At 42.3% G+C, this 25439-nt stretch overlaps 1 protein-coding gene across 3 annotated transcripts in view; it reads left to right on the top strand.

Moving 5' to 3' along the window:
• LRRC32 (leucine rich repeat containing 32) overlaps nt 1-25439 on the top strand; it is a 48386-nt gene that overhangs the window by 14253 nt on the left and 8694 nt on the right. The window contains exons 1-3 of one of the 3 annotated variants that reach the window (XM_074304127.1): nt 1747-1990; nt 11431-11563; nt 13652-13742. In XM_074304127.1, coding sequence (XP_074160228.1) covers nt 13656-13742 — 87 coding nt within the window. In that variant the 5' untranslated portion in view covers nt 1747-1990; nt 11431-11563; nt 13652-13655. Of the gene's footprint in view, nt 1-1746; nt 1991-11430; nt 11564-13651; nt 13743-25439 lie in introns of those variants that run through there. The other 2 variants (XM_074304126.1, XM_074304128.1) reach the window with 2 other exon arrangements.

Genomic DNA, 25439 nt, shown 5'->3' with positions numbered 1-25439 from the left:
TCTGCCTTTCCTTGGCAGCCTCTTCCAGGAAGCGTTCCCTGACTAGGCCAGCCTACAGTAATGTCTCCCTGCTCTGGAAACCTTTCAGTATTGGCTTCTATAATTGCTTTTAGAGTAAATTGCCTGGCATTTTATGTTCTATTTCTCAATTTCTAGGTCTGTAGTATGAAGGGTACTAGACTTTGTGTCAAAAGAACCAACTCTGAATCCTGGCTCAGTAATTTGAGACAGTTACTTCCTCATTCTGGGCTTCATTCACTTTCCCTAGATGTAAAATGAGTAGCTGGAACCCACAAGCTCTCTAAGCTTCCTTCCACTTCTGACATTTCCATCTCAGAAAAACACAATCCTCAAAAGGTTTGAGATCTATCCATCTATCTATCCATCTTTCTATCTATATCTACTTTCTATCCATCCATCCATCCATCCATCTTCCTATCTATATCCATCTATATCTGTTGGTCTATCTTTCTATTTTCCTTCCTTTCTTTCTATCCACTCATTCATCTATCTTTTTGTCTACCTATTTATGCATCCACGTATCTATCTTTTTATCTAATCTTCCTTCCTTTCTTCCTTCTTTCCTTCCTTCCTTCCATTATCTACCTATCTGAAACAGCACATTTGAAGTTGCCCTTAGTGTTTCTCCTCTTATTCTATGCTTGGGAGTTTCCAAACTCCCCAAACTGCTCTTGCAAACATCCAATCCTCTGAGTGTGAAGGATTCCTTTCTGTTCTCTGCCACAGGAACAGAATATCTGAGCTGGGTAGGACTTTAATTGTGCAGATGAAAAAACTAAGGTTCAGAAAGAGAAAGTCAATCAACAAACATATATTAAATGTCAATTATGTGCTAGAAACGGTGTAAAGTGGATACTTAACTGTAACTTCACTCCTCTACTTGAGTTCGAATTCGGTCTCAGATACTCAGAAGCAATATGACCCTAGGTAAGTCACTTAACTCTGTTTGCCTCAGTTATCTCATCTGTAAAATGAGCTGGAGAAGGAATGGCAAACCACTCCCGTATCCTTCCAAAAAATTCCAGAAAATCCGTCCATCTATTTGCCTAGTTACGTAGAGTAATTTGGAAAGCAGAGGAAGGCATGGACATTAAGGAGGACCACGAAAAGTTTTCTTGCTGGAAGGAAAGCTTTTAGCGGAAACTTAAAAGAAGTCAGGGAGGTCAGGGGCACCCCAGTGTGAAAACACAGAGTCAGGAAATGGAGAATTTTGTGGAAGTACCAGCAAGAGATCAGACATTACTGGAAGTGGCTTTCCCAGCGACGTAAACACAGTGAGAATCCCAGAATCCCAGAATGTCAGTCCTGGAAGAGACCTTAACGATCATCCCAACCCTTCCTCGTATGGAGAAGGAAACTGAGGCTGACAAAATGTGCTTTGTTCACGGCGGTACTTACCAGACAGAACCAGGGCGAGATAGATCCCAGACCCTTTACTTCTTACTCCAAACCAGGCTTTCTCTATCGATATTTATATCGCTCTTCTTAATATCTCCTAGCCTTCCGGGCCTCCGCCACCGCCCCCCTTCTCTTCCCCCCTCCCCCCGAGGCCTGCACCAACTCACACCCTAGGAGAAAAAGATGATTCAAGTTCTGGCTGTCCCCCCGAGAAACAGAGTCACGCGCATTTCCCCGAACGCCTCCCCCTCTAGGACCCAGCGCGCTCTCTGGGCGGGGGAGGGGAAAAGGGAGGGAGGGGGATGTGGCTGAGCTACTAGGGACGTAATTTAAAGCAGAAGTTGTCCCAAATCGGGATTACTGACTGTTCCTCTCCAGGGTCCCGGTTTTCTTGTAGCCCGCCCGGTGGTCCCTCTAAAGCCTGAGTCTACAAAGGAAGGGATGCTCGGAGCGTTCCCCGAAGGGAGAAAGGGAGGGCTAGAGGGAGGACAGACGTCCCGGAGCCCTAATAACGTCGGGGCAAGATGAACTCAGGGTTTCGGGGAGACAAACGGCGCCCCTGCTGAGTAAGGTAAGCGCGCGCCTGGGGTTCCCCGGCACCGTTTTCTTCTGCTCCCCAAGGCCCCCGCTCTCCCGTCTTTCTCAGACCGGAGAAGTTAACCTGGCTTCGTTTTGAGACCTACAACACGGGGTGGAAAGCCTCGCGCTTTTGCCGGGGTGACTGAGGAGGGGGCGAGGATGGTCAGTTGCCGCAGAGCTCCGATGGCCTGGCCAGGTTCAGCACTGGCTCTCCAAGTGATCTTGGTCCGGTCACTTTCCCTCTAGGAACGTCAGTTTTCTCCTCAGAGGGCTACCTGGACCACTTCTTGAGCTGGTCTGCCGCTGGGGAAGTACTTTTACAACTATAAGCCGTAAGAGGAACGAGAACTATTCCTGAAACTGTTTCCCAGATCGGGGAGATCTGAGAGTCCCCACCTCCCACTCAAATCTACTTTTTTTTTTTTTTTTTTTTTCCCTTGCTAGTCATCTCTGTAACAGTTTGGAAACCGGCCCCTGTCTCCAGCACTGTGGACTGTAGGGAGAGTAGGGGGGGCAGAGGCCCGGAGTTAGAGCCCCTTGGCCTTTGGTGACGGGAAGATGCCCCCAGGGAATCTGATGTAGGGGGCTGAGGCACATGACCCCAGAGCAGGTGAATGGAGGTGGTTTGGATCTGTGATGCTTGGGAATTGTGAGCTGGAACTCTCAGAGCTAGATGAGACATTAAAATGTGGAATATCAAAGCCATTTGGACCAGCCTCCCTCCTTTTACAGATGGAGAAATCTGAGGGCCACAGAGTAATTTGCCCAAGCAGATGTGATGAGTTAACCTTCAAGTGTTCCCCAAAGTAGCCCCCAACTGGTACATAAGACAGTGGCCCAGCCTCTCTTAACCTGTACTGTTAATCCTAGGAAAGAACCTATTTTCTCCTACTTAGTCCCTCAAATGCTGTCCTGAGCCCTCCCTATACTGTTCTCCCCCGCCTCATCTGGGGCTCCCTCCCCAATCCCTCCATCCTTTAGTACTCTCTTGAACGCTGTCTCTAGAGTCACTCTCCCCCTCTATATCTTCGAGCTCCGACATTCCCCTGAGCTGGACCTGCAGCTGCCTATGAGCATCTCTTCCTGAATGTCTGCCTAGCATTTCAAAATCAACATCTTCCAAAGTGAACTTGTCATCTTTCCCCATAAACCTACCTGTTCTTGCAATTTCCCTCCTTCTGTTCATGGCAGCTATTCTCTGTCCCAGGTTCAAAACCTAGGAGTCTTCTTGGATTCTTTCCTCTCCTATACCTGACCACCTTATTGCCTACTGCCCCTGACCTCCTCATCCTCAGTCTGGCAGTATTGTCCCTCCACACTCAGCTTCCAACCATCTCCCCAGCCTCATTGCCCTACACTCCACTCACGTACCATGGATGAGCTGACCTGGCCAGACTGTTCCCTGCTGTCCTTTGCCCCAGCTCACACATTTCCCCTCTTCCTGGAACACACACAATACCTGCTACCCTTTCACCCCCTTTCAGGTACTCTATGATATATCGGCTGTTTTGCTGGTCCTTGAGTCAAACACTCCTGACTCTGGGCATCTTCTCTGTCCCCCATGCCTGAATGCTTTCCCACTTTATTTCTACCCCTGGCTTCCTTTAAGTCCCAGCTTAAATTCCAACTTCTTGTTGTTGATCAGTCGTTTTGGGTTTTTCTTGGGAAAAATACTGGAGTGGTTTGACATTTCTTTCTCCTGCTCATTTTACTGATGAGGAAACTGAAGTAAACAGGCTAAGGTGACTTGCCACAAAGCTCTGAACTCAGGTCTTTCTAAGTCCAGGTCTCAGGAACTCTATTCCAGTGTTCTATCTACCTGCAGCAATCCATTCCCGGCTAATTTTGGTGCCTTCCCTCTAATGATTGCCTCCAAATTTATCCTATATTTACTTTATTTGTACATGGTTATTTACCTCATGTCTCCTCAATTAAACTACTTGAGGACTGGGTCTTGTATCTCCAGTGCTTATCACAATACATAGCATACAATAGATGCTAAATAAATGTTTATTGGCTGACATAGTAAGGGTTTAATAAGTGTTTATTAAATCTCATATATTACATTCTCCATTTTCTAGATGTGAAAACTGAGGCCCAGGGAGTTGAAATGATTCCTAGATGGCCATAAATTAGACATCAGAATTAGGCTTCATATTCAGGTCCTCCAATTCCAAGTCTGAGTCTTAACAACTATACCCTCATCTAGAAAATCTCTCAGAAAAGAAGGATATTTTGTACATAGAGAGATCATCTCTGGTACACTGCCTGGTAATGTAATGGGAAAGTTCTGGGCCCAGAGACAGAACTGAGTTTGGAGGGGCCCTAAGAATGTCATTTTCCTTCTCTAAGTCTCAGTTTCCGTTTCTGTAAAATACATAAATTCTGCTTTAGATACTTATAAGCTGTGTGATTCTTTTAGCTTCTGCCTCACTTTCCTCATTTGTAAAATGGGAATATTAATAGCACCTATACTCCAGGGTGATCATGAGGATCAAAGAAATAACATATATAAACTCTTTGCAAAATTTAAAGTATCATTTAAATGCTAAATACTACTACTATTACCGCCATCACCATTACTACCACCACAACTATTATTAGTACTACCACCATCATCACAAAGTCTGAACTCAGCCACGCCCATTGATAATGGTCCAGTTCTTAACAGCCTAAAGTTTCTAGGATTCTTGGAGCAACCAGAGGACTCTCAGAGTTTCAGGGAAGATGGGGAGTGGAATTTGGAAGCAGAAGATCTAGGGATAAATCCTGCCTTGCTCTTTACTTGCTCTGTTATCCTGCAATAAGACTCCTTCCAGCTCAATACTAGGACCCAGCGAGGACCTTGAAACCCCCCCTCCCAACCCACCTCTTCTTTCTCTTTCTTCCCCATCCCTCAGCACAGAAGCTATGCAGTCCCAGGCAGCAGGGTTGGCCCCAGCAGGGTGGGTGCCAACCTGATGAGTCAGTCTCCTGTGTGTCTGATGGGGCTCCTCAGCCCCTGGGCTGCCCGAGCCAATCCACCCCAGCAGGCTGATAACAACTTCTCTCCTTCCTGTTTGGTTGTAAGCTGTTAACAGTTTTGGGTTTTAATGGTTTATGTCCACTAGACCTCAGAGTCCCATTGCAACAGATGAGTAAACTGAGGCCCCAGAAAAGGAAAGGCACTTACTTGCTCAAGCTCACCAGCCATCATCATAGCTTGCCTTTATGATGCTTTATGATGAACAAAGAGCTTCTCTTTTATTTCTCATTTCTACCTAGCTTTGTTCCAGTGTCCTTCCCTCAAGCCCTAAAATTACTTTATTTGCTTATTGGTGCACTTTTTCTGTCCCATCTCCTGTTGACTATAAGCATCTTGAGGACAGGTGGCACACCTAATGTTTGAGAAGAGATACAACCTAAGCCTTCCTAGCTTCAAGTCAATCCCCTTTGTCCATCCCATTGCCCTGACTCACATGATGCTACTTTTAAAATATATATTCTGGAAGGTAGGAAATCTTTTTCCAGGGAATCTAAAATGATATTGATGTGATGAATGTCTAGTCTGTTAATGCATATAATCCACTGAGTTCTCAAATGACTGTGAGTGGGGAAGAAGGTAAGACAGGCAGGCTGAGAAGGGTAGAGAGTTAGTTAGACATCCATCTGAGAGACTCCTACATTCTAATCCCATCTGGAGCCTGAGTTTGCCATGTGATCTTAGGCAAATCACTTTCCTGGGCTTGTCATCCTCATCTGTAAAATGGAACCAAAAACATTTTCACTAGTCACTTCCTAAAATTGTGCTCAAGCTCAGATGATACAGGAAAGCCCATCACAAAGGTCAAAACCTTATTATGTAAGTGAAAGAAATTATATTCATTGTCCCTGTTGTCATTTCCTTCAGTGAGAGAAATAAGGAAAGGGGGCGGACTGTTTTTTTAATACAGTCACATGAAAATCTGGGGGAGGGAGGTGGGTGGTGTTAGAACAGTACCACCTAAAGTTAAGTAGGAACACTTCCCCGCTACTGCTGCTGGGCCCCCTCCCCTCCCCTCCTTAGCGTTCCACCCCCTTCATACTCAGCTAGGAAACTGTGTGTAGACACAAGCATAGCTGACTTATTGAAGGGACCTTGAAACCCAGGCTGTCAGAACTAGAAGAAACCTTAGAATCCATATTGTCAGACCTGGGAAGGACCATAGGACACAATGTTAGAGCATAGAACACATACTTGCAAAGCTAGAAGAAATCTTAGAACACAAAATGTCAGAACTGGCTGGGATCACAGAACACTGAAAGTTATATCAGAAAACGCAGATTATGGAAATTAAAAGGAACCTTAGAACTTAGCCTGTTAGAGGTAGAAAAGATCTTAAAACATAATTTGAGTTGAGATCTTCGGATAAAGAATATAGAACCCACAGCAGAATGTTAGATCTGGAAGAGGACAAAGGACAAATGTAGAATATAGCACATAGAATGTCTGAGGTGGAAGAGATCTTAGAACACAGCTTGTCAAACCTGAAAGAGGCTATAAAATACACTGTCTAGTCTAATCTGTTGAGAGGCAAAGTCAGTCCAGATGACCTTGTCTAAAGTCTCTCCCCGTCATTCTCCTCATTCTCCAATCAATTAGTCGACACTTTGCTGAGGGAGACCCAAGTTCATGTTCTAACTTCACTTAGCAGGTAGGTGATTCAGTGCTCAGGGCAATGGCTCTGGAGACAAGAGGATAAGAGTCAAAACCAGTTTCAGACACTTAGTAAATAGTAGCTGTACGACATTGGACAAGTCACTTAACCCTGCTTACTTCGGTTTCCTCATTTATAAAACCAGCTGAAGAGGGAAACAATAAATCACTCCAGTATCTTTGCCAAGACAACCCCAAATGGGTTCATAACAAGTCAGATCCAATTGAACAATAACAATAACAAATCTATGTAAAGTTAATTATTTCTACTGGAATCTCCCAAGCTAGAACAGAATTCTTAAGAAAACAAACACTACATAGGGCCAGACAATGGCAAACAGAAAAGATAAAGAGGTCAGAAAGATCATTCGAATACGGCTTGATTGACAGAAACTAAACCCCTCATCACAGACCCCTGGATTTTGTTTCTCCCACATCCTTTTGATCCTGGGCAGTTCCCTTTCATTCTGAGACTATCTGACCATCAATCAAATAAGGGAATTGGACCCAAACACTTCTAGGTTTCCTTGTGTCTCCATCATTTCTCTTCTGGGTTAGTCCAAATGTCTAGAGTTTGGAATCTCCACCAAATCTCTGTACGTACTTCTCAGCCTGTACTCTCTACCTGGCTTTATGGACCCATTTCTTCTTGGCTTGCATCTATGCCAACTGTCCCGACATTTCTGATCCCGACAATACCCGAGACTTGCCTTGCCAAATCTCCTCATCTCTCTGGTGAGGTTTTCTCATTTGTGAAACTGGACTGGATGATCTCCAAGTTTCCTCCAAGCTCTTCTATTTTATAGAAATAAATGCAAATCCCTTTAAAACTCTAATTTAAAAACAAGCAAATAACCAGGGAGGCAGAGCTAAAAAAGCTTGAGTTGTGAGTTTAATATCAGTCTCCAGTGTGATAAAGAAATAAGCATTTATATAGCACCTACTTTGTTCTAGGCTCTGTGCCAAGCACTTTTCAAATTTTACCTCATTTGATCATCACAACAAAACTGGGAGGTAGATGGCTATTATCATCCCCTCAACTGAGGCAGACAGAGATTAAAAGGCTTGCTCAGGAGGACACATCTAATAAGAATCTGAGGCCAGTCATAAATTCACGTCTTCCTGACTCCAGTCTCCGGTGCCCCACCCAGTCTGCTTGTCAAATAAAAGGTAACTCAATCTTTGGATATATAAGTAAAAAACTAAGAAAGTAAAGTCATCTACAGTCACACCAAATGTTCTAAATCACTATTGATCAGAGAAATTCAAATTAAAACAACTCTGATTGGTTAAGATGACAGGAAAAAGTAATAATAAATGTTGGCAGGGATGTGGAAAAACCGAGACACTAATGCATTGTTGGTGGAGTTGTGAACGGATCCAACTGTTTTGGAGAGCAATTTGGAACTATGCCCAAAGGGCCATCAAACTGTGCACAGCCTTTTATCCAGTAGTTCATTACTGTCTGTAATATTGTCTGTATCCCAAAGAGATCATAAAAGAGAGGAAAGGATCCACATGTGCAAAAATATTTGTAGCACCTCTTTTTGTGTTGGCAAAAAATTGGAAAATGCCCATCAATTGGGGAATGGCTGAACAAGTTATGGCATATGAGAGTAATGGAATATTGTTGTTCTGCTGATTGAAATGAACAGAACCAAGAGAACATTGTACATAGTAACAGCAAGATCCTGTGATGATCAACTATGATAGACTTAGCTTTTCTCAGCAATTCAGTGATCCAGTGCAATTCCAATAAACTTTGAATAGAGAATGCTGTTCACATCCAGAGAGAAAGTTAAGGAGACTGAATGTGGATCAAAACATACTATTTTCACTTTTTTTTCCCTTTCTCTTCCTCCCCTACTCCTTGTGGTTTTTCCCTTTTCCCAACATGACTCATATGGAAATATAGAAAAATTTTTTTAAAAGATCTCCCTTCATGGGCCGAGGTCCTCTGTTCTGGTCAGACTATACTTGGAGTATTGTTTTCAGTCCTGGAACCAGATTTTAGGAGCGATGCTGGTAAGCTAAGCCTGTTCAGAGAGGGGTGACCAAGATGCTGACAGCCGTGGAAACCATTCATTCCTGGGAATAACCTCAACACCTACTCACTGTGTTCACTTATTTCAAGGCTGCCTGGAAGAGAAGTTCTCTTGGCTTTGCTTTGAGCAGAGACAACTAAAATCAGCAGGGTGAGGTTAGAAAGGGGACAGGTTCTGGTTTAACATAGGGAAAAACTCCTTCACAATAAGAGCTGTTTGAAACAGCAATTATGGGGGGTGGTATTGAGTGAGAGAAGGGAAGAGTTCCCCATCGCTAGAAAACTTGAAGCAGGAACCAAATAGCCAAATATCATTATATTCATCTCTGCACATTTGACTCGTCTGTACCCCATGCCTGGAATTCCCTTCCTGATCACCTTGGGAATACTGAAAACCCTGGCTTCCTTTAAAACGGCTCAATAATCACTTTCCCCAGGAAGCCTTTCCCCAGCCTTCCTGGCAGCTAGCGCTTTTCCCTTCAAATCGACCTTTTTCTACTTTATATTTTTGTACCAATTTATATATATAAAATAGATTGTTCCATTGTGTCCAACTCTGTTTCTCTGGACTATAGCACATCAATGCTGTCCATGGCGTTTTCTCTGTAAAAATACTAGAGTGGTTTGCCATTGCCTTCTCCAGTGAATTAAGGCAAATAAATTAAGTGACTTGCTCAGGGTCACGTAACTGATAAGTGTTTGAGGCGGGGTCTTCATGTCTCCAAGTCCATCCACTGAGCTGCCGAGCTGCCTCACATACACATACAGGTACATTTTGAATGTAAGCTTTTTGAGGGTAGGAGCCATTTTGACTTTTTTATGTCTTTTAACACTTCCACAGGGCCAGGCACATAGTAAGCATTTAATAAATGTTTGGACAAATGTTAGAACACATGATCTGGGGACTCTTGAAGTTAACTATACTTTGGCTCAACATTCTGTGCTCCAAAGTCCCCTCCAGTTTTGCCCCCAAAATCCAATTTAATATCTCACTGCCTCGCCTATCCCCATTCTCAAGCCCCCAGTCTTCCCCTAAGGCCGGAGGTTGGGAGCTAGATAGGGTTCTTCCTGAGGCTGATGAAGGCTGAGCAAACAGCCCCAGAATAAGTGAGAGGCAGAACTGCCCTTGGTTCATACAATGCCAGGGCACTGAGCTCCTGCCTTGACAATGGGACTTCCTGACTAAAGGCAGCCGGGGAGCTGCCCAAACAATGGGGAAGAACCCAGGTTTCAAAGGCCAAGGAGTCTTTATGTAACAGGTCCTTAGAGGGAGGAAGTGAGAGGAGCCAGGAGGGCTACAAGAACTAGTGCAGGGAAGAAAGCTTCTTGGGACCGCACAGGGTGGGTGCTCCAGGACTCAGTCCCAGGAGGTCAAGCGGCCCCCACTTAAGGCCTCTGTAGGAGGAGAGATTGAAGTGCAGGGGAGGGGATATTAGGTGCTCCAGTGTCAGCTTCTGTTGAGTTATCCCAGAGCTCAGCACACGTAGCCGTAAGTTTGAAGATGACTGTCTAGGGAACCCTAGAGAACATTTATACTGAAGTTGGTATGGGAGCATCATTCTTTATCACTCAGGGCCTTGGAATTCATCCAACCAGCCACAGAATATCAGATCTGAGAGGGACTGCAGAGTGTCTGGAAGGGATGGGGGAAGATGGAGCAACTGTAAGTCAGGCAAGGCAGCCTTGCAAATCACCCGGAGACAGCAGGTACCAGGCAGGTCAGATGCATGTTGCCATCACCTTGACCCCATCTTTCCTGAGACCTGGACCCTGAATCCAAGAGCCCTGGAAATATCAGTTTTCCTCAGACTTTGAGCCATACTACTATCAACCTTGAGAGGAATGGTCACCTTTCTTTGATACCACCAAACCCATTGGCTGACCAACTACTCCAAAAGCCTAGGAGGTGGACCGCTCTTCAGATTACTGGCCCTCAGCCCTAACTACCATCATCTCAGAAGCAGATGCAGGAGAAACATCTGCTAGTAACTGCTTCAGTAGCCTTGGGGACTGAAAAATTCAGGGAAGAAAGTTCTCAACCTAAAGGTCCTCAGCCCTGTCAAATGCCTCAACATTAGAAATGGAAATGATTTTTCTTCAGTGAAAGTGCATTATGCTTTAGTGACACTCACAGAGGCCTTTATATTTGGCTTGCAGCTGAAATCTCCTGTGGGAGTGTTGTCTCATCCTATTAGAATGGTGATGTGGTGGATAGAATGCTGGGCTTAGAAGGCCTGTGTTCAATTCTGTCCTCAGACACTCACTAGCTTTGTGACCCTGGGCAAATCACTTAACTCTGCCTTAGTTTCCTCATCTGTACAATGGACTCAGAAGAAAATGGCAAATCACTTCTGTATCTTTGCCAAGAAAACTGAAAATGGGGTCATGAAGAGTCAGACAGCACTGAAAAAAAAAATCTCAATAGCAAGTTAGAATGTGAGCTCCTTGAGAACAAGAATTGTTTACTGTTCTCTGTGTGCTTTGTACATAACAAGTGCTAAAATGCTTTTTCTTTCATTTGTGAAAGGGAATTCTTGAGCTGGACATGGCTTTAGAACTCAGAATAATAGTGATGAGAAAAACTTTAGAGCATAAGAATATTCCCTAGGAGGGAAAACAGGCTAGTCTAGACAGTTCAGTTATTGCAATGTATTATCTTCCAAAATTGAAGATACTCCCTAATGATATCATGGATTCTTTTGTTGTTTTTCAGTCATGTCTGACTCTTTGTGACCTCATTTGGGGTTTTCTTGGAAGAGATACTGAGGTATTTCGCCATTTCCTTCTCCAAATCATTGAAACTGCGTCAAATAGGGTGAAATGACTTGCCCAGTGTCACACAACTAGTAAGTGTCTGAGCCTGGATTGGAAGTCATGAAAAGTCTTCCTAACCTCGCTTTCCCCACGGATACTGAATGGGATTGCATTTATACTTTGTGCCATTAGTGTATCCTGTAACATAAGTAAGTAATAATTCTGTTCCCTAGTGAGTTGATGGGACAAGTGACTTAATCTTGCTAACTCTCAGTTTCTTTAATTGTAAAAATGAGGGAATTGGGTTAGGTGGTCTTCAAAGTCCCTTCCTGGTCTATAATTCTATGAACTACTACTGCTTCTAAAGTAACTATTCAAGGCTTGCCTAATATATTAGGAGAATCATTATCATTATTATTATCATTGCTGGTGAGAGGCAATGATACCCTAAGGGAGAGAGATACCCTAAAGCTAATGTAGAAGGCTAGGAAGACGAGGGTGAAATCCTATTATTGACTTATTGGCTGTGTCCCAGGCAATTTTGAATCCATAAATTGCAGAAGTTATTGATAAATGGTATAGAGACAACCGAATATTAGTCTTGGAATCAAGAAAACCTAAATTCAAATATGACCTCAGATATCCACTAACAATATCTGAATAAGTCATTTAACTTCTGCCTCAGTTTCTTCAACTGCAAGATAAAGATAATATTAGCTCCTACAGGTTGTTGTAAGGATCTAATTAGATAATTTTTATAAAGTGCTTAGTGTTGTGCCTGACATGTAATAGGTGCTATATAAAAGCTTATTCCCTTCTTTTTTCTTCTCCTTCCCTGCCTCTGATGTGAATTCCCAAATGGAGTTTTCCACACCAAAGAAATCACAGGTTCAGCTTCTTCCCTTCCTCCCTTCCAAAATATAGTTATGAGAGGGTGATAAGTTGTATTTCTCAAGCTGAAAGAAATTCATTTCTTCCAGGAAGGCTTTCCAGACGGACATCACCTTATTCTGATTGCTTCTTTATTCCAGACCCCCTTGATATTCCCCTCTGACATCCTAATTTTACCATCATAATTTTATTCCTACAATACATTGTCTGCCTTTGAAATTGTTCCATGAGTTCTTGAATTCAGAGACCATTTTTAGTCATTTCTGTCTCTTTCCAAAGGCTGAGCATAAGGTCTTGTTTGGAGTAAGTTCATAAAAATCTTAAAGATCAGCTAGTCCTGCTCCATCTTACAAATGGATAAACTGAGGTCCAGAGTCATCAAGTGACTTTTCTAAGGCTGCATGGATAAGGCATGAGTATCAAAGACTCTTTCAATGGCAGGAACATGCAGGGACTAGCTATAATAGTAGGTGCTTAATAAATGCTGATCGAATGGTGAATGAAAAGATGAGATACTGCTAATTTATTTATACTTATTACTCAAAAGGCCTTCACCAAACTTTTATGAAGCAGGTGATCTGGTTGAGAATTCTGGCATTTTCACTTAATATTCAGGGAGTGTTGGGAAAATTATTTAAGTTTTCTCAACCTCAGTTTCCTCATCTGTAAAATGAGGGTTGGGCCATTTAGAATTCTATGTTGTCTATTTGGGGTTTTCTTAGAAGTTCAGCTTCTACTCAGCTTAAAGATGATCACAACTGGTAAGGGAAACTTAGAACATAGAATGCTAGATCTGGTAAGGGAAAATTAGAATACATAATATAAGTACAGAGAAAGAAAATCAGACCTGAAAGTGATCTCAGGTCACAATCAATACATTATAAGAGATTATGAGTTTCTAAAATCAGATCCTTTTTATTCACCATTGTATCTCTGTAGAAGTTGAGCACGAGAATTTATATATAGTAGATGCATGGAAACCTAAAGAAGCAGCTAGGTAACACAAGGTAGAATTAGTAAGATTCGTGTTCTTGAGTTCAATCCAGCCTCAAGCTCTTACTAGCATATGATCCTGAGCAAGACACTTACTCCTGTTTGCCTCAGTTTCCTTATCTATAAAAAGAGCTGGACAAGGTAATGGCCAAGCACTCCAGTATAGCTATGATCATCTTTAATCAGAGTGCAGGATGTGATCGGCATTCGGAATACAAGCTATTGGGAGGATAGTACATAGAGATTATCTTCTAAAATCTGATGATGGATCTCATTCCTTTGCTTTCCTTGTCCAGAGCCATGAACCTGTGTGTCTTGCTTCTCCTGGCTGTGGTGAACCTTGGACAAGCCACCTATAGGCCCCTGGAAAAACCTCCCTGTGAAATGGTAAGAAGTCCCCTTGAAGAGAAGACATTCCTGTCTTGAGAGGCAAGGGTCAGTCTCCTAAAATGAGACAAGAGGAGCTTCATTTAGGACTCTTCTTTTCCCCATCCCTGGAAATATCCAAACAGTGGATAACCAGTTGTTAATGACAAATTAATGACTTACTACTAGTAAGATTCATGCTTCAGGCAAGAGTTAGACAAGATGAGATCTGAGGTCTCCAGTTCTACAATTCTAGATGGGGAATGGAAATGTTATCTTTATTTTATTGATTGGAAACTAAGACTAAAAATGTTAAGCAATTGATGTTTGGTGCCAAATAGTCATTGGAAAAGCCAGGCTTGGGACCCATGATTCCTAGACTAATAAGCACAATTTATAGATAGCAAAGTGTGTCTGCTATAAATATAGAGAATTTCTTTTTTTTTTTCCTTATTTAAACATAGAGAATTTTATAGGGCCATTTGGAAGCATCAAGATTTTCATTTTGACTCATAGTGAATGAGATAAGCAATACCTTTCCCTAAGTGGAAATAAATGCTCTCCTTTCTTCTGCCTTCCAAATTATCTAAATACGAGTGTGTGAAACTGAGTTCTCACAAATACCTTCCCAGAAGTTTGACCACTTTATTTATTCTACTTACCACAAGTCATGGACAACTTAAGATATACTTTATTCCATGCTTTAGACGTGTAACATTCCTTTTGCCCTACTCCCCTTAACAGCACTTCTGGGTTGGATTCCAAGGGCAGCTACCCTTCCCATAGGTCTAGGGGTATCCTGTGTGACTGTGCTCTAAAACTATAGTTTAGACCCCTTAAGTGTGCTTCCTTCAGCCAGTAAACACAATTAGAGCAAAACAAAAACATTTAATAAGATGGCATGGTAAGAAAAATAGCTATAAAACATTTTCCCCATAAAATCTGGGTATATTCTTCCACATAGGAAGACTGAAAACAAACTTAGAGTACACTGAGTGAGATATACATACAGGGATCAACATATATCATATGCCAGATACTGTGTTAAGCACAAAGAGTACAAGCTGACAAATGACAGTTCTTGTCCTCAAGGTGTTTTCAAACCAGTGAAAGAAAAGAGCACATAAAAGGATGCTGGTGGGAGCTGGGGGTGGGAGGGAAGGGCAGGAGACTTCGGGAGCACAATCTAAAAAATTGAGAATCAGGAGTGGATTGTACTGAAAAGGAATGAAGCTATAGCTGACTGGGCATTTTCCTTAAGATAAAAGTTCTTAGAGGAATCAAGCAACCAGAGGAAGGGACATAAAAGCAGAGTAAGTTTTTTCCTCCTAATGGAGTCTTTTCAAAACTCCTAGTTGGATCTATCGTTTCATTTGGGCAGGATATTCAGATCCTCTCTGTAGTTCAGTTCTTGGTTGCATGGGTTTTTGAATTTATAGTTAGCTCTCTTCTGTACTGCCAGAGGTCATACTTTTGGAAGCTACTTCCCTCACTGAATGGCTGTCACTCTATATTTGTATTATACACATTACAAATATACACACACAACAAACACATATGTGATACACACATGTATATGTACATGTACACATATAAATACACAGTGCACCTATACATGTATATGCATATTTTATTATAAATACACATGTGCTTATCTATATTTACAAAAACAACATAAATATATATATTTCTCTAGAAAATGTGTTGCATAGCTCCCTCAACTCTCCAACTACTGAAAATGTCGTTTCCCTGTAGATAAGTAACTCTGCCATGGCCAGTGGGAGGGAAAGAGAGAGAAATCCTATTCTTCCCCCTTGGAGGGGTTATACTCCACAATTGCTCTGATCCTGCTGCCTCATACAGTATAGCTGCTTAAACTCTCCAACTCCTTTTTTTAATATAAAAACACAAGATTTTATTAAAAACAATTGAAACAAGAAAAGAATGGATTTTTTTTTTTAAAGAAAGTGATCCAGACAGAGGATAAGGCTTGAAACTCTCCAACTCCTGAAAGTTTTGACTTTCCGTTGACTGCAATTTTTCTAGTCCAGATAATCAGAAAAAGGTGTAAATACGTAACAAAGGATCCTTGGGTATTAGTCACTTGTTCAACATGTATTTTTAATCTTATTAGCATATTAACACTTCCTTATCTTTGATTATATTATATATATTATATTTATTATATATTATATATATATATTTATGTTATTATTTATTTATTATATATATTATATTTGATTATATACATCCTTCTCCAGCTCATTTGATAGATGGACAGGACTGAAATTAGTGAACCACCAAAAATCTTCCTAACTCTGGACCCCAACACTTTATCTACTGTAATACCCAATTTCCTCTAGAAAATAGAAAAGTCTTCTTGGAAGAGGTGGAATAAGCTTGGGTAGGCTTTGGAGAGGAAGAGAAATATGAATACTACACAGGGGGTGGGGTAACAACTTGAGAAAATCTTGGAGAAAGGAATAAGTAGAGTGTCTAATTCTTAATTCAGAATTTAGAATTGGATAGGATCTTAGAGCATAGAATGTCAGAGCTGGTAGGATAATTTAGTCCAATACCCTGACTTTACACAGAAGGAAACTGAGGCATAAAGGGGCCACATAGGGCCATATAAGTATCAGGCAACAGATTCCACAGATGTTTTTAAACAAAATGTGTATATTCTCTGCTCAAAACTAGGGACGGAAGGATGAAAGCCATCATAGTTCCAGCCTGTTTTCTACTTGTGAAATATTTGGTTTGGTTCTGATCTGGAAGCATACAGGGAAAAGTGAACATGCATCCGGGCCAGAAAAGAAGGGAGGTGTCGGGGGAAATGAAGAGAAGATTGAAAAAGTCTGATGGGGCCAGATTAGGGAGGGCCTTCATTGGCAGATTCAGAAACCCAGACTTAACCCCCAAGGTTCTTGATCAGGAATGGAGGAAGACAGCAGAACTTGTATTCTCAATATCAACTCCTTCTCAATTTCCATTTGCTCTGAACAAGTTCTGTGCTAATTTTAAATTCAAGCAGTCATCACTGATATTGGGACAGCTTTGTTAGGCTGTTAATTACTAAGAAGTAACACAAGACGTCTGAGTAGCCAAGATGTTCTCCCCAAACTGTTTTCCTTCAAGTCTTGTTAAAGTCTTTCTCAATTTTTCAGCTAAGAAACCTGGGTTTCAGTTTTGGCTCTTCACTGCCTTGATGTGTGACCTTGGAAAAAATCACTGTCTTCTCTCTCAACCTTTTCCTTCTCTCTTCCTGGAAGTAGTTAGATTAGATAGTCACCAAGGTCCCTTTTCATGCTGACATTCAGTGTCCTGTGTTCGGAAAGCTCATCCAGCCAGCATCCTATGCCCTCAAACTTGCATGACATGAGGTAGCATGGGGCAGGGGAGCCCAAAATTGAGAATCATGAGCCCTGGCTTTAGCAATGCTTCTGATTGCTCTAAGCAAACCTCAGCAATCTCTCTTTCCCCTCTGGATTTTATTTTCCCCTTCTAAGGGGAATTGAACTTCATGTTCCTTTCCAGCCCCAAACCATAAAATAGAGTTCTATGATTTTAATAATATAATGAAAGCAACAATCCTAGCTAGAGGCTTATTAGAGCCAGTGATGAGAAGCCTTTATTACATTTTCACTGGGAGCATTTACACATAGGAAGTCAGCCACCATTATAAATCAGGCCACAATTTATTGTTATTTTGATTATCTATACTTAAAGGGGGCAGCTAGGTAGCTCAGTAGATAGAACACATCTAGAGTCAGGAAGGTGTTTAATTCAAATGTGACCTCAGACACTTACTAGCTGTGTGATCTTGGGGACATTTAAAGTCATTTAAAATTCTGCTTGCCTCAGTTTCCTCATCTGTAAAATGAACTGGAGAAGGAAATGGCAAACCCCTTCAGTACTCTGCTAAGAAAACTCCAAATGAAGTTATGAAGAGTCAGATATGGCTGAAGAACAAAGACTCAAAGTAATAGAGGAAATTTTAATAATGCAGGTTGAACTTTTAAATGTGTCGTGGTTATATATATTTTTGGAAAGCTGGCTGTTAAACACCCACTAGTATTTCACTGATCCCAATTTTTATTTATATAACCTTTTAATGTCTACAGAGGGGTATTCTCACTACCCTGAATGATATGGAATAAGCCCCTATTTTATGATTCTCTTGCCCATAGTCATGTAATTAGGAAATATATGAATTAAGACCAACGTCCGGGTATTCTAAACTTTTGCTTCTGATTTTTACAGCCTAAATGGGATAGCCATTTGACCTTTAGGTCTCAATTATTTGTTAAAAAAAAAAATTTAAAAAAAGATTTGTAAAATGTATTTGTAAAAAATAGTGGGGTGAGTGGAAATGCATTTGAGGTCTAAATCTATGATCCCACAACAAAGGCTGCTGTTTGTCCCATTCCACTGTATTATCTCTGGGAAGATGGGGCTTAAGCCCTTGTATAGGGTAGGTAAGAGAAGTCGAGCAGCTAGGGAGAGATTTGAATCCAGGTCCTCTCCCTCCAAGTCCAGGGTTCTTTTCATGGTGATGCTGTGCTAGCTAGGGAGGAGAGGCTGCAGACCTTCAACCATATGGAAATGATGACCTGGCTGAGTTAATCACCCCAGGCCTCAAAGCCTGAGAGCTGGGCCAAGCCTCGACAGCGGCAGAACTCCCGGGGCGGGCCTGGAAGTCCATCTGCTGGTACCACCTCATATGGTTCCAATGTTCCCTGGCTTTGGACAGCCCGGGCCAGAAGCCCCTGACTCAGAAGCAGCTGCAGCAGATCTAAGGCTCTGGCCTCCTGCTTCCACCAAGCCCTTCCCCACTGGTAGCTGCTGGCTCTCACATGGCCTGGCTTCTTAAAGTCACAGCTTCCTTGTCCCATCCTGTGAGATGCATGTGGGGTTGTCAGATTTACACTTGTAGAGATCCATTTCTTGGCTTCCTGGAATGCCCACCTATGGTCTCGTGCCTGAAAAACACTTTCTCAGGACAATTGGGTGACACAGTAGCACTTTTTATTTCCTATTCTTCCTTCAAGGGTCAGCCATTTCTTCCATGAAGCTTTCCCTGATTTCCTTACCACCACCACCTTTGTTGAAAGTACTCTCTACTTCAAATTTTTTTTTTAGTTAATTTCAATACACATTTTTAGTGAATTATGTTGAGAAAGAAAAATCAAAGCAAATGGGGAAAACTATGGGAGAGATAATAAAACAGGAAAAAAAAAAGAAGTGAACACAGCATGTATTGATTTCCATAACAGTCTCCTTAGTTATTTCTCTGGTTGCAGATGGCATTTTCTGCCCAAAGTCTATTGGGGTTGCTTTGGATCACTGAACTGCTGAGCAGAACCAAGCCTATCATAGTTGATCATCGCATATTTTTGCTGTTATTGTGTACAATGCATTCCTGGTTCTGAGGGTTTCACTTAGCATCAGTTCATACAAATCTTTCCAGGCCTTTCTAAAATCAGCTTGTTCATCATTTTTATAGAACAATAATATTCTATTACTTTCATATACCACAACTTGTTCAGCCATCCCCAATGGATGGGCATCCACTCCTTTTCCAATTCTTTGCTATTATGAAAAGAGCTGCTACAAACATTTCTGCACATGTGGATCTTTTTCTCTCCTTTATGATTTCCTTGGAATCCACTTCAAATTTTCAAAAATATTCTGTTTGAATCTCTCCTTTGCCCACATCACCTTCTCCTTATACCATTTGCATGCATATTCCGGTAAGCTCCTGGAAGACAGAGAATATGTCATTTTTTATTTTTATATCCCAAGTCTATAGCCCAGCTTCCTGAATATGGCAGGCAGTTAAATAGATATATCATGAATGGTTCCATCGATCTAGTCTCTTCATTTTGTTGTTACGGTTGAGTTGTTTGAGTCATGTTCTACTCTTTCTGACTCCATTTGGGGTTTTCTTAGAAAAACACTGGAGTTTTGCCATTTCCTTGTCCAACTCATTTTACAGATGAGGAAACTGAGGCAAACGGAATTAAGTGATTTGTCCAGTGAGTATCTGAGGCCAGGCCCAACATTCTGTCCACTGCACCCCCTAGCTGCTCATTGTTAATACTAGTTCACATTTATTTAATGTTTAAGGTTTGTAATCCAATCCAATAATTCATTCCAGTGAATTTAAGAAGCACCTATAATATGACAGGCATTGTACTAAGTGCTGGAAATACAATTAATAAAAACAAAAACAGTCTCTGCATTGCTATCTAAAAGACAACACACACCCAAAAAGGTGAGGGGGAACTGAAGCCCACGATCAGGTAGGGCAGCAGGTAGGCAGCCAGGTAAGGCCAAAGTCCAGCTATTGTCCTGTATAAAGGCAAATACAAGGAGGAGTTTGGTACTAAACTCTGTAGGGGAGAAGCAGTGGATTTAATCAAGCGATGAAATAAGGGGGAATTTGGGAAGGAAAACTTCCTTGGAGTTGAAAGCAGATCTCAAGTGGCATTAACAAAGGATATTCAAATCATCTCATTTGATTTTCACAGCCTTCAGGTTGTGAAGGAGATGCTATAATTACCCCCATTTTATAGATGAAGAAGCTGAGTCTCAGGAAAGGTAATTGTCTTACCAAGCTAGTAAGTATCCAAGGTGGAATTTGAACTCAGGGCTTCCCGATTTCAAAACTAATTCACTATGCTATGCTCCCTCCCTGCTAACCCAGAGAGAGGTCATATATATCTTGCCTATATTATAGATAAGGAAGCTGAGGCCTAAGTCTCTTAATAAGGATTTACCAAGTGCCTGCTCTGGGCTAGTCCCCTAGCGCTGAAGCAAGTATCAGAAAAGTTGCTAAGACTGAGAGTAAGTGACTTGCTCAGACACCCAGCCAGTAACAACTGGAATTTGAACCAAGGCCCACCGGAGCGGTCTGTGCTCCTTCCACTGTGCTAGTGCTTTGTCTTGGGTCTTAGTAAGAATCCTCGCCTCCCTTGGTGTCCATCCTTGGCCCTAATGCAGGTGACAGGATGAGGGCCAAGTCTAAAATCCTCTCCCTTGTGAAAAAGAAAGTTACCGTTTGAGCCTTCCATGGTGTCTGGACTGGGGGCAGAGGAAAAGGGTCTCATGGAAGGAAGACAATTATTCCTTTCCTGTTGATCCACCCGGCCTCCAGCGTCACTTCCTGAAGTTCACCACACGCAGCAGTTGGCCCTATAAATAGATTTCCTGGAAGCCACCCCTGAGCTTTTCACTGGATCCCCAACAGAGCAGGGACCACCTGCTAGAATAGCAGTGGGCCTTCCCATTCCCTGCAGCCTGCTCTCCTCCGCTTGGGGCCCTGGAGTTCTGAACCTCAAAGGCAGAAGCCCCAGCTCGGCGAGGAGAAAGAAGAAAGAGTTCTGGATCTGGAACCAGAGAGTCTGGGCTTGAATTCTGGTTCTGCCCAGTGGTGAACAAAGTACTTTTCCAAGTGTTCATGCTGGTGTCTAAGGGCCCTCGCAGCTCCAGACAGTGTTCTGAATTCTATGAGCCTTGAACCCAAACTAATCCTCAGAAAGAAACGTGCTTCTGGTAATCCCTGTGCTGATCACTCACAAACTCTGCTTGGCCACGGTCTGGTGCAGAAAGCCCAGGGAGCTTTTCTTCTTACAGAAATAAGCAGCCCAGTCTCTCAAGCCACACTTCTGAGAGTGTCAGGGTCAGAGCTAAATGGGCCACACTGCACTCGGAGTGGGAAGGGAGCTTTGCTTAGACACTAGAACGTGTTTTATTTCTGACACTGAAACTGAAAAGCGTTTTAAACTCTGGCTCTCAGTTTGACTCACCTGTGAAACAGGTATAATTATACCTATAGTCTTCATCTCCTAGGACAATTGGGAAGCTTAAATGATATATTGGGGTTTTTTAAGTGTTTTACAAACCTTCAAGAACACTACAAATGTTAGGAATTACCCCAAGTGGGTAATGCAGTGTAGTAGAGAGAGTCTGGGCCTGGAGTCTCAAGGCTATATGACTGAGTTCCACTGGTGTGGTCTTGTACAGGTCGATTCTCTGCTCAATGTCTTTTGGACAGTTTCTAAGGCTACAAATGACAGATGGTTGTATCAGTGGATTTTTCACATTGAGGGTTTGCTACATTGGTCAAAATCTGGTAAAAAAAATGGTAAAAATCATAGCCCTCGGTTGAAACCAAAATATATATTTTTAAATTTTATTTATTTTTTTATTAATTTTATAATTATAATTTTTTGACAGTACACATGCATGGGTAATTTTTTTTTTACAACATTATCCCTTGTATTCATTTTTCCAAATTTCCCCCTCCCTCCCTCCCTCAAAATATTTTATTTACTGCACGACTTTACAAGGTTATTGGGAGGGAAGCATTTTGCTGACCTGATGTAAACTATTAATTATTGTGAGGACCAATGAGATTGTAAAGTACTTTGCAACTACTAGCTCTGTAAGAGTGTAGTGGTGGTGGCAGTCATGGCAATAGTAGTAGAGATAATGAGGTGGTGGAGGTGGCAGGGGCAGTTAGGTGCCCTGGACAGACTGCTAGTCCCAAAGTCAGGCAGACCCTGACTAGCTCTGAGACTCTGACAAGTCACTTGCTCTCTGTCTACCTCAATTTTCTCAGCTATAAAATAGGGACAGTAATAGAACTTACCTCTGTTGTGAAGATCAAAAGAGATTAGAAGTGTGAAGCGTTTAGCATATGATAAGCACTAGATAGCGGTTAACTATTATTGTAGGAATAGAAGCATTTGGAACAAATCTCATTCCCATTGACTGAAAGTTTATGAGGGCTTTCCTCCCTGCAGTCCTGTAAGGGAGGGGATGCATAGTCAAATTCCTCCAGCGCTCCAGTGTTAGCCATTGCCTGAGCCTGTAAAAGCCAAGATCTTGGCAAGCAGGTGCTCTATGGCCTCTAGTTCCTATGGGGCCAGATTAAAATGTCAGTGGGAAATAGTTAGCAAAATAAGTAACGAATACAAGGGAACCAGATAGGGCTCATTTGTGGCTTTCTAAGACAATATGACTTGGGGGTAAGCTTGACATCCCTGCTATAAAGAAGCTTTAGGCCTTGGTCTCTGTTCACTATTGATCTTAAGATATAATGTTTGAAAGACAGCAGAACCTTACCTTGCCTCCGAATTTGTATCCAAGTAACAGGAATGTCCTTTTCATTCATGGGTTAAAGGATCTCATATCAGACACAGGTGACTGAAGAAGGTGGGAGAAGGCAGGGCAGAGCTGAGGGATGGGCCGTGTGGATGCCTTCACCAAGGAGAGAAGGAAAAAAGGGCCACCTACCCTGAGGAGGAGGAATTGTAGGAGATGGACAGAGTCACCTCGAATGGGCTTGGAGGGGGAGAATTGTAGTCCTTTTAGCTCAACAGGAAGGTTTTGGCCTGAGCTTGGTCACGAGGCCTGTGGGTTTATCGTGTGTGTGTGTGTGTGTGTGTGTGTGTGTGTGTGTGTGTGTGTGTGTGTGTTACAGAATCACTTGTTTATTGTGTGAAACATGACAAATTAGGGGTCCTGCATCTGGAGGCAAAGGGCCTGAGGGTCCTAACCCTGACACTGACTGACTGCAGCAGCTGGTGAGAGGCCTGTAGACCATCCATGTGAGCCAAAAACTGAGGGTGTAAATTTAGCCAGCAGGAAAGAATCAGGCTGGGCAGAGATGCTGGCAAAGAGGCCTTATGTGGAGGGTTGGGAGAAGGGATTAGCTTTGTTCCTCCTGATCCCAGGGGGCAGGAAGAAGTTTTGGAGTCTTTCTAAAAATGGAACGGGCTGCCCAGGAGAACAAAAGGGGTCTTCCCTGGAGGTCTTCAAGCAAAGGATGAACAGTTTTTTTAAACAAGAAAATAACATGGATAGAAGGAAAGGGGAAGGGAATAAGCATTTATTTAACACCTGCTCTGTGACAATTCCTGTGTGTATGATAACTACAAACACTATAAATATCACTTCATTTCTTCTCCACAACAACTCTGGGAGGTAGGTCTTGTTTTTATTCCCATTCTATAGTTGAAGAAACTGAGGCAGGCATAGTTTAAGCGACTCACATGGCTAGATAAGGCTTGGAGACAGAACACAGGCCTTCCGGATCCCAGGCCCAGAGCCCCATCCTTCACATCACCCACTTGCCAAGTGTGTGAAGGTAAGATGTTTGCCTGGAACTATGGAGTCCGGTCAGGAGGCTGTTATTACAGTAGAGAGATAATGGAGACCTGGCCTGGGGTGATGACAGTGGGAATGGAGAGGAAGGGACTGAAGGGAAAGATGGTGTAGAGGTAGGATCAAGAGGCCTTGGGGTGAGGGAGAAGGCAGAGTTCAAAATGATTCTGAGGTTTTGAGCCTGAGTCATTAAGAGAGAGTGGTGATTTCACAAACAGAAGCAGAGACTAGAAGAAGAGAGGCAGGCTTAGGGTGAAAGGACCTGAGAGGCTTGTGGCTAGGTGGCTCAGTGGATAGAGTTGTGGGTATTATCAGGAAGATCTGAGTTCAAATCTAACCCCAGATCTTCACTGGCTGTGTGACCCGGAGCAAGTCAACTTAATCCTGCTTGCTTCAACTTCCTTATCTATGAAATGAATTGAAGAAGAAAATGGCAAACCACTCCAACATTCCTGCCGAGGAAATCCCTGATGGGGTCAGGAAGGATGGGCCATGACTGAACAAAAAGAACAACAGCACCTTTTAAGTCAGTTCCCTCATCCACACTGAATTTCTCCTGTATTATTGTACATTATATGTACCTATTAGGCCCTTCTGTGAAGATAAAAGGGGAATACTTCTCACCTTCTCCTAGAAAGATCTTATTTTTGACCACGTACGCACTAAGACAAGCTGGAGGACTTTGGGCTAGTCACGTAGGGCCCTCTCTGTTTTCTCATTTGTCAAATTAAGAGTTTAGAATAGATAATCTATAAGGCATCATGGTATGATGGGAAAAAGCTCTGGCTCTGTAATTAAAGGAATTGGGTTCAAATTCCAGCCTGTCTATGTGATCATCTTGAGCCAAATCACTACCTCCCTGTTCCTCAGTTTATAAAATAAAGAGATTGAACTAGGTGGCTTTTAAGGTCCATTCCAGCTCTAAACTGTCTTTTGCTTCCTTCCCCAGCATTTAGAATACTGCCTGGGACATAGTAGGTGTTTAATAAATGTTGATTATTGATAGAAGTTATGAGGGGAGAAGTTGACTCAGGTGATCTGAAGTCTACTCCAACCCTAAGATTCTGTGAGTTTGTTTCCAGGACTAATTAAAGGCCTTCTCGGGTTCTGATCTTCAGAATTCTGCTATTCTTCAGTGGGAAGCTCTCCCCCACTAAGTCTGGCCTCTCAATTGATAGTAAGTAAGGAGAAGCACTTGGCTCAAAGGGAAGGGAGAGGCCAGCCGAGCAGAGCAGAGCAGGATGATATTACATCTGGGGAATGTCAGCTATGAGGGGAAAGGGTAAGAGGCCTCAATTTCTGCTCCCTGGAATGGGAATTTGGAAATAGCATTTGAAGATATATGAGACGCTAAAATAAAAATTGGATGACTGGAGAAAATGTTTTATCTTTCCTTCTGGTAAATGCTTTGTCTCCACTGACATTAGCTGAAGTCAGCCTGTAAACGTAACAGCATTAAACAGGGGGAGAGCAATTACCTGGGAGGAGGTGATGGTGTTTGTGAATGTCTGCCCCAGAACAATTAATAGACATAGAGAGCCCCAA

This window comes from Sminthopsis crassicaudata, chromosome 3 (assembly GCF_048593235.1).
Source record: "Sminthopsis crassicaudata isolate SCR6 chromosome 3, ASM4859323v1, whole genome shotgun sequence".
In the NCBI taxonomy this organism is placed as follows: Eukaryota; Metazoa; Chordata; class Mammalia; order Dasyuromorphia; family Dasyuridae; genus Sminthopsis; species Sminthopsis crassicaudata.
This window is presented reverse-complemented; position numbering and strand designations above follow the sequence as displayed.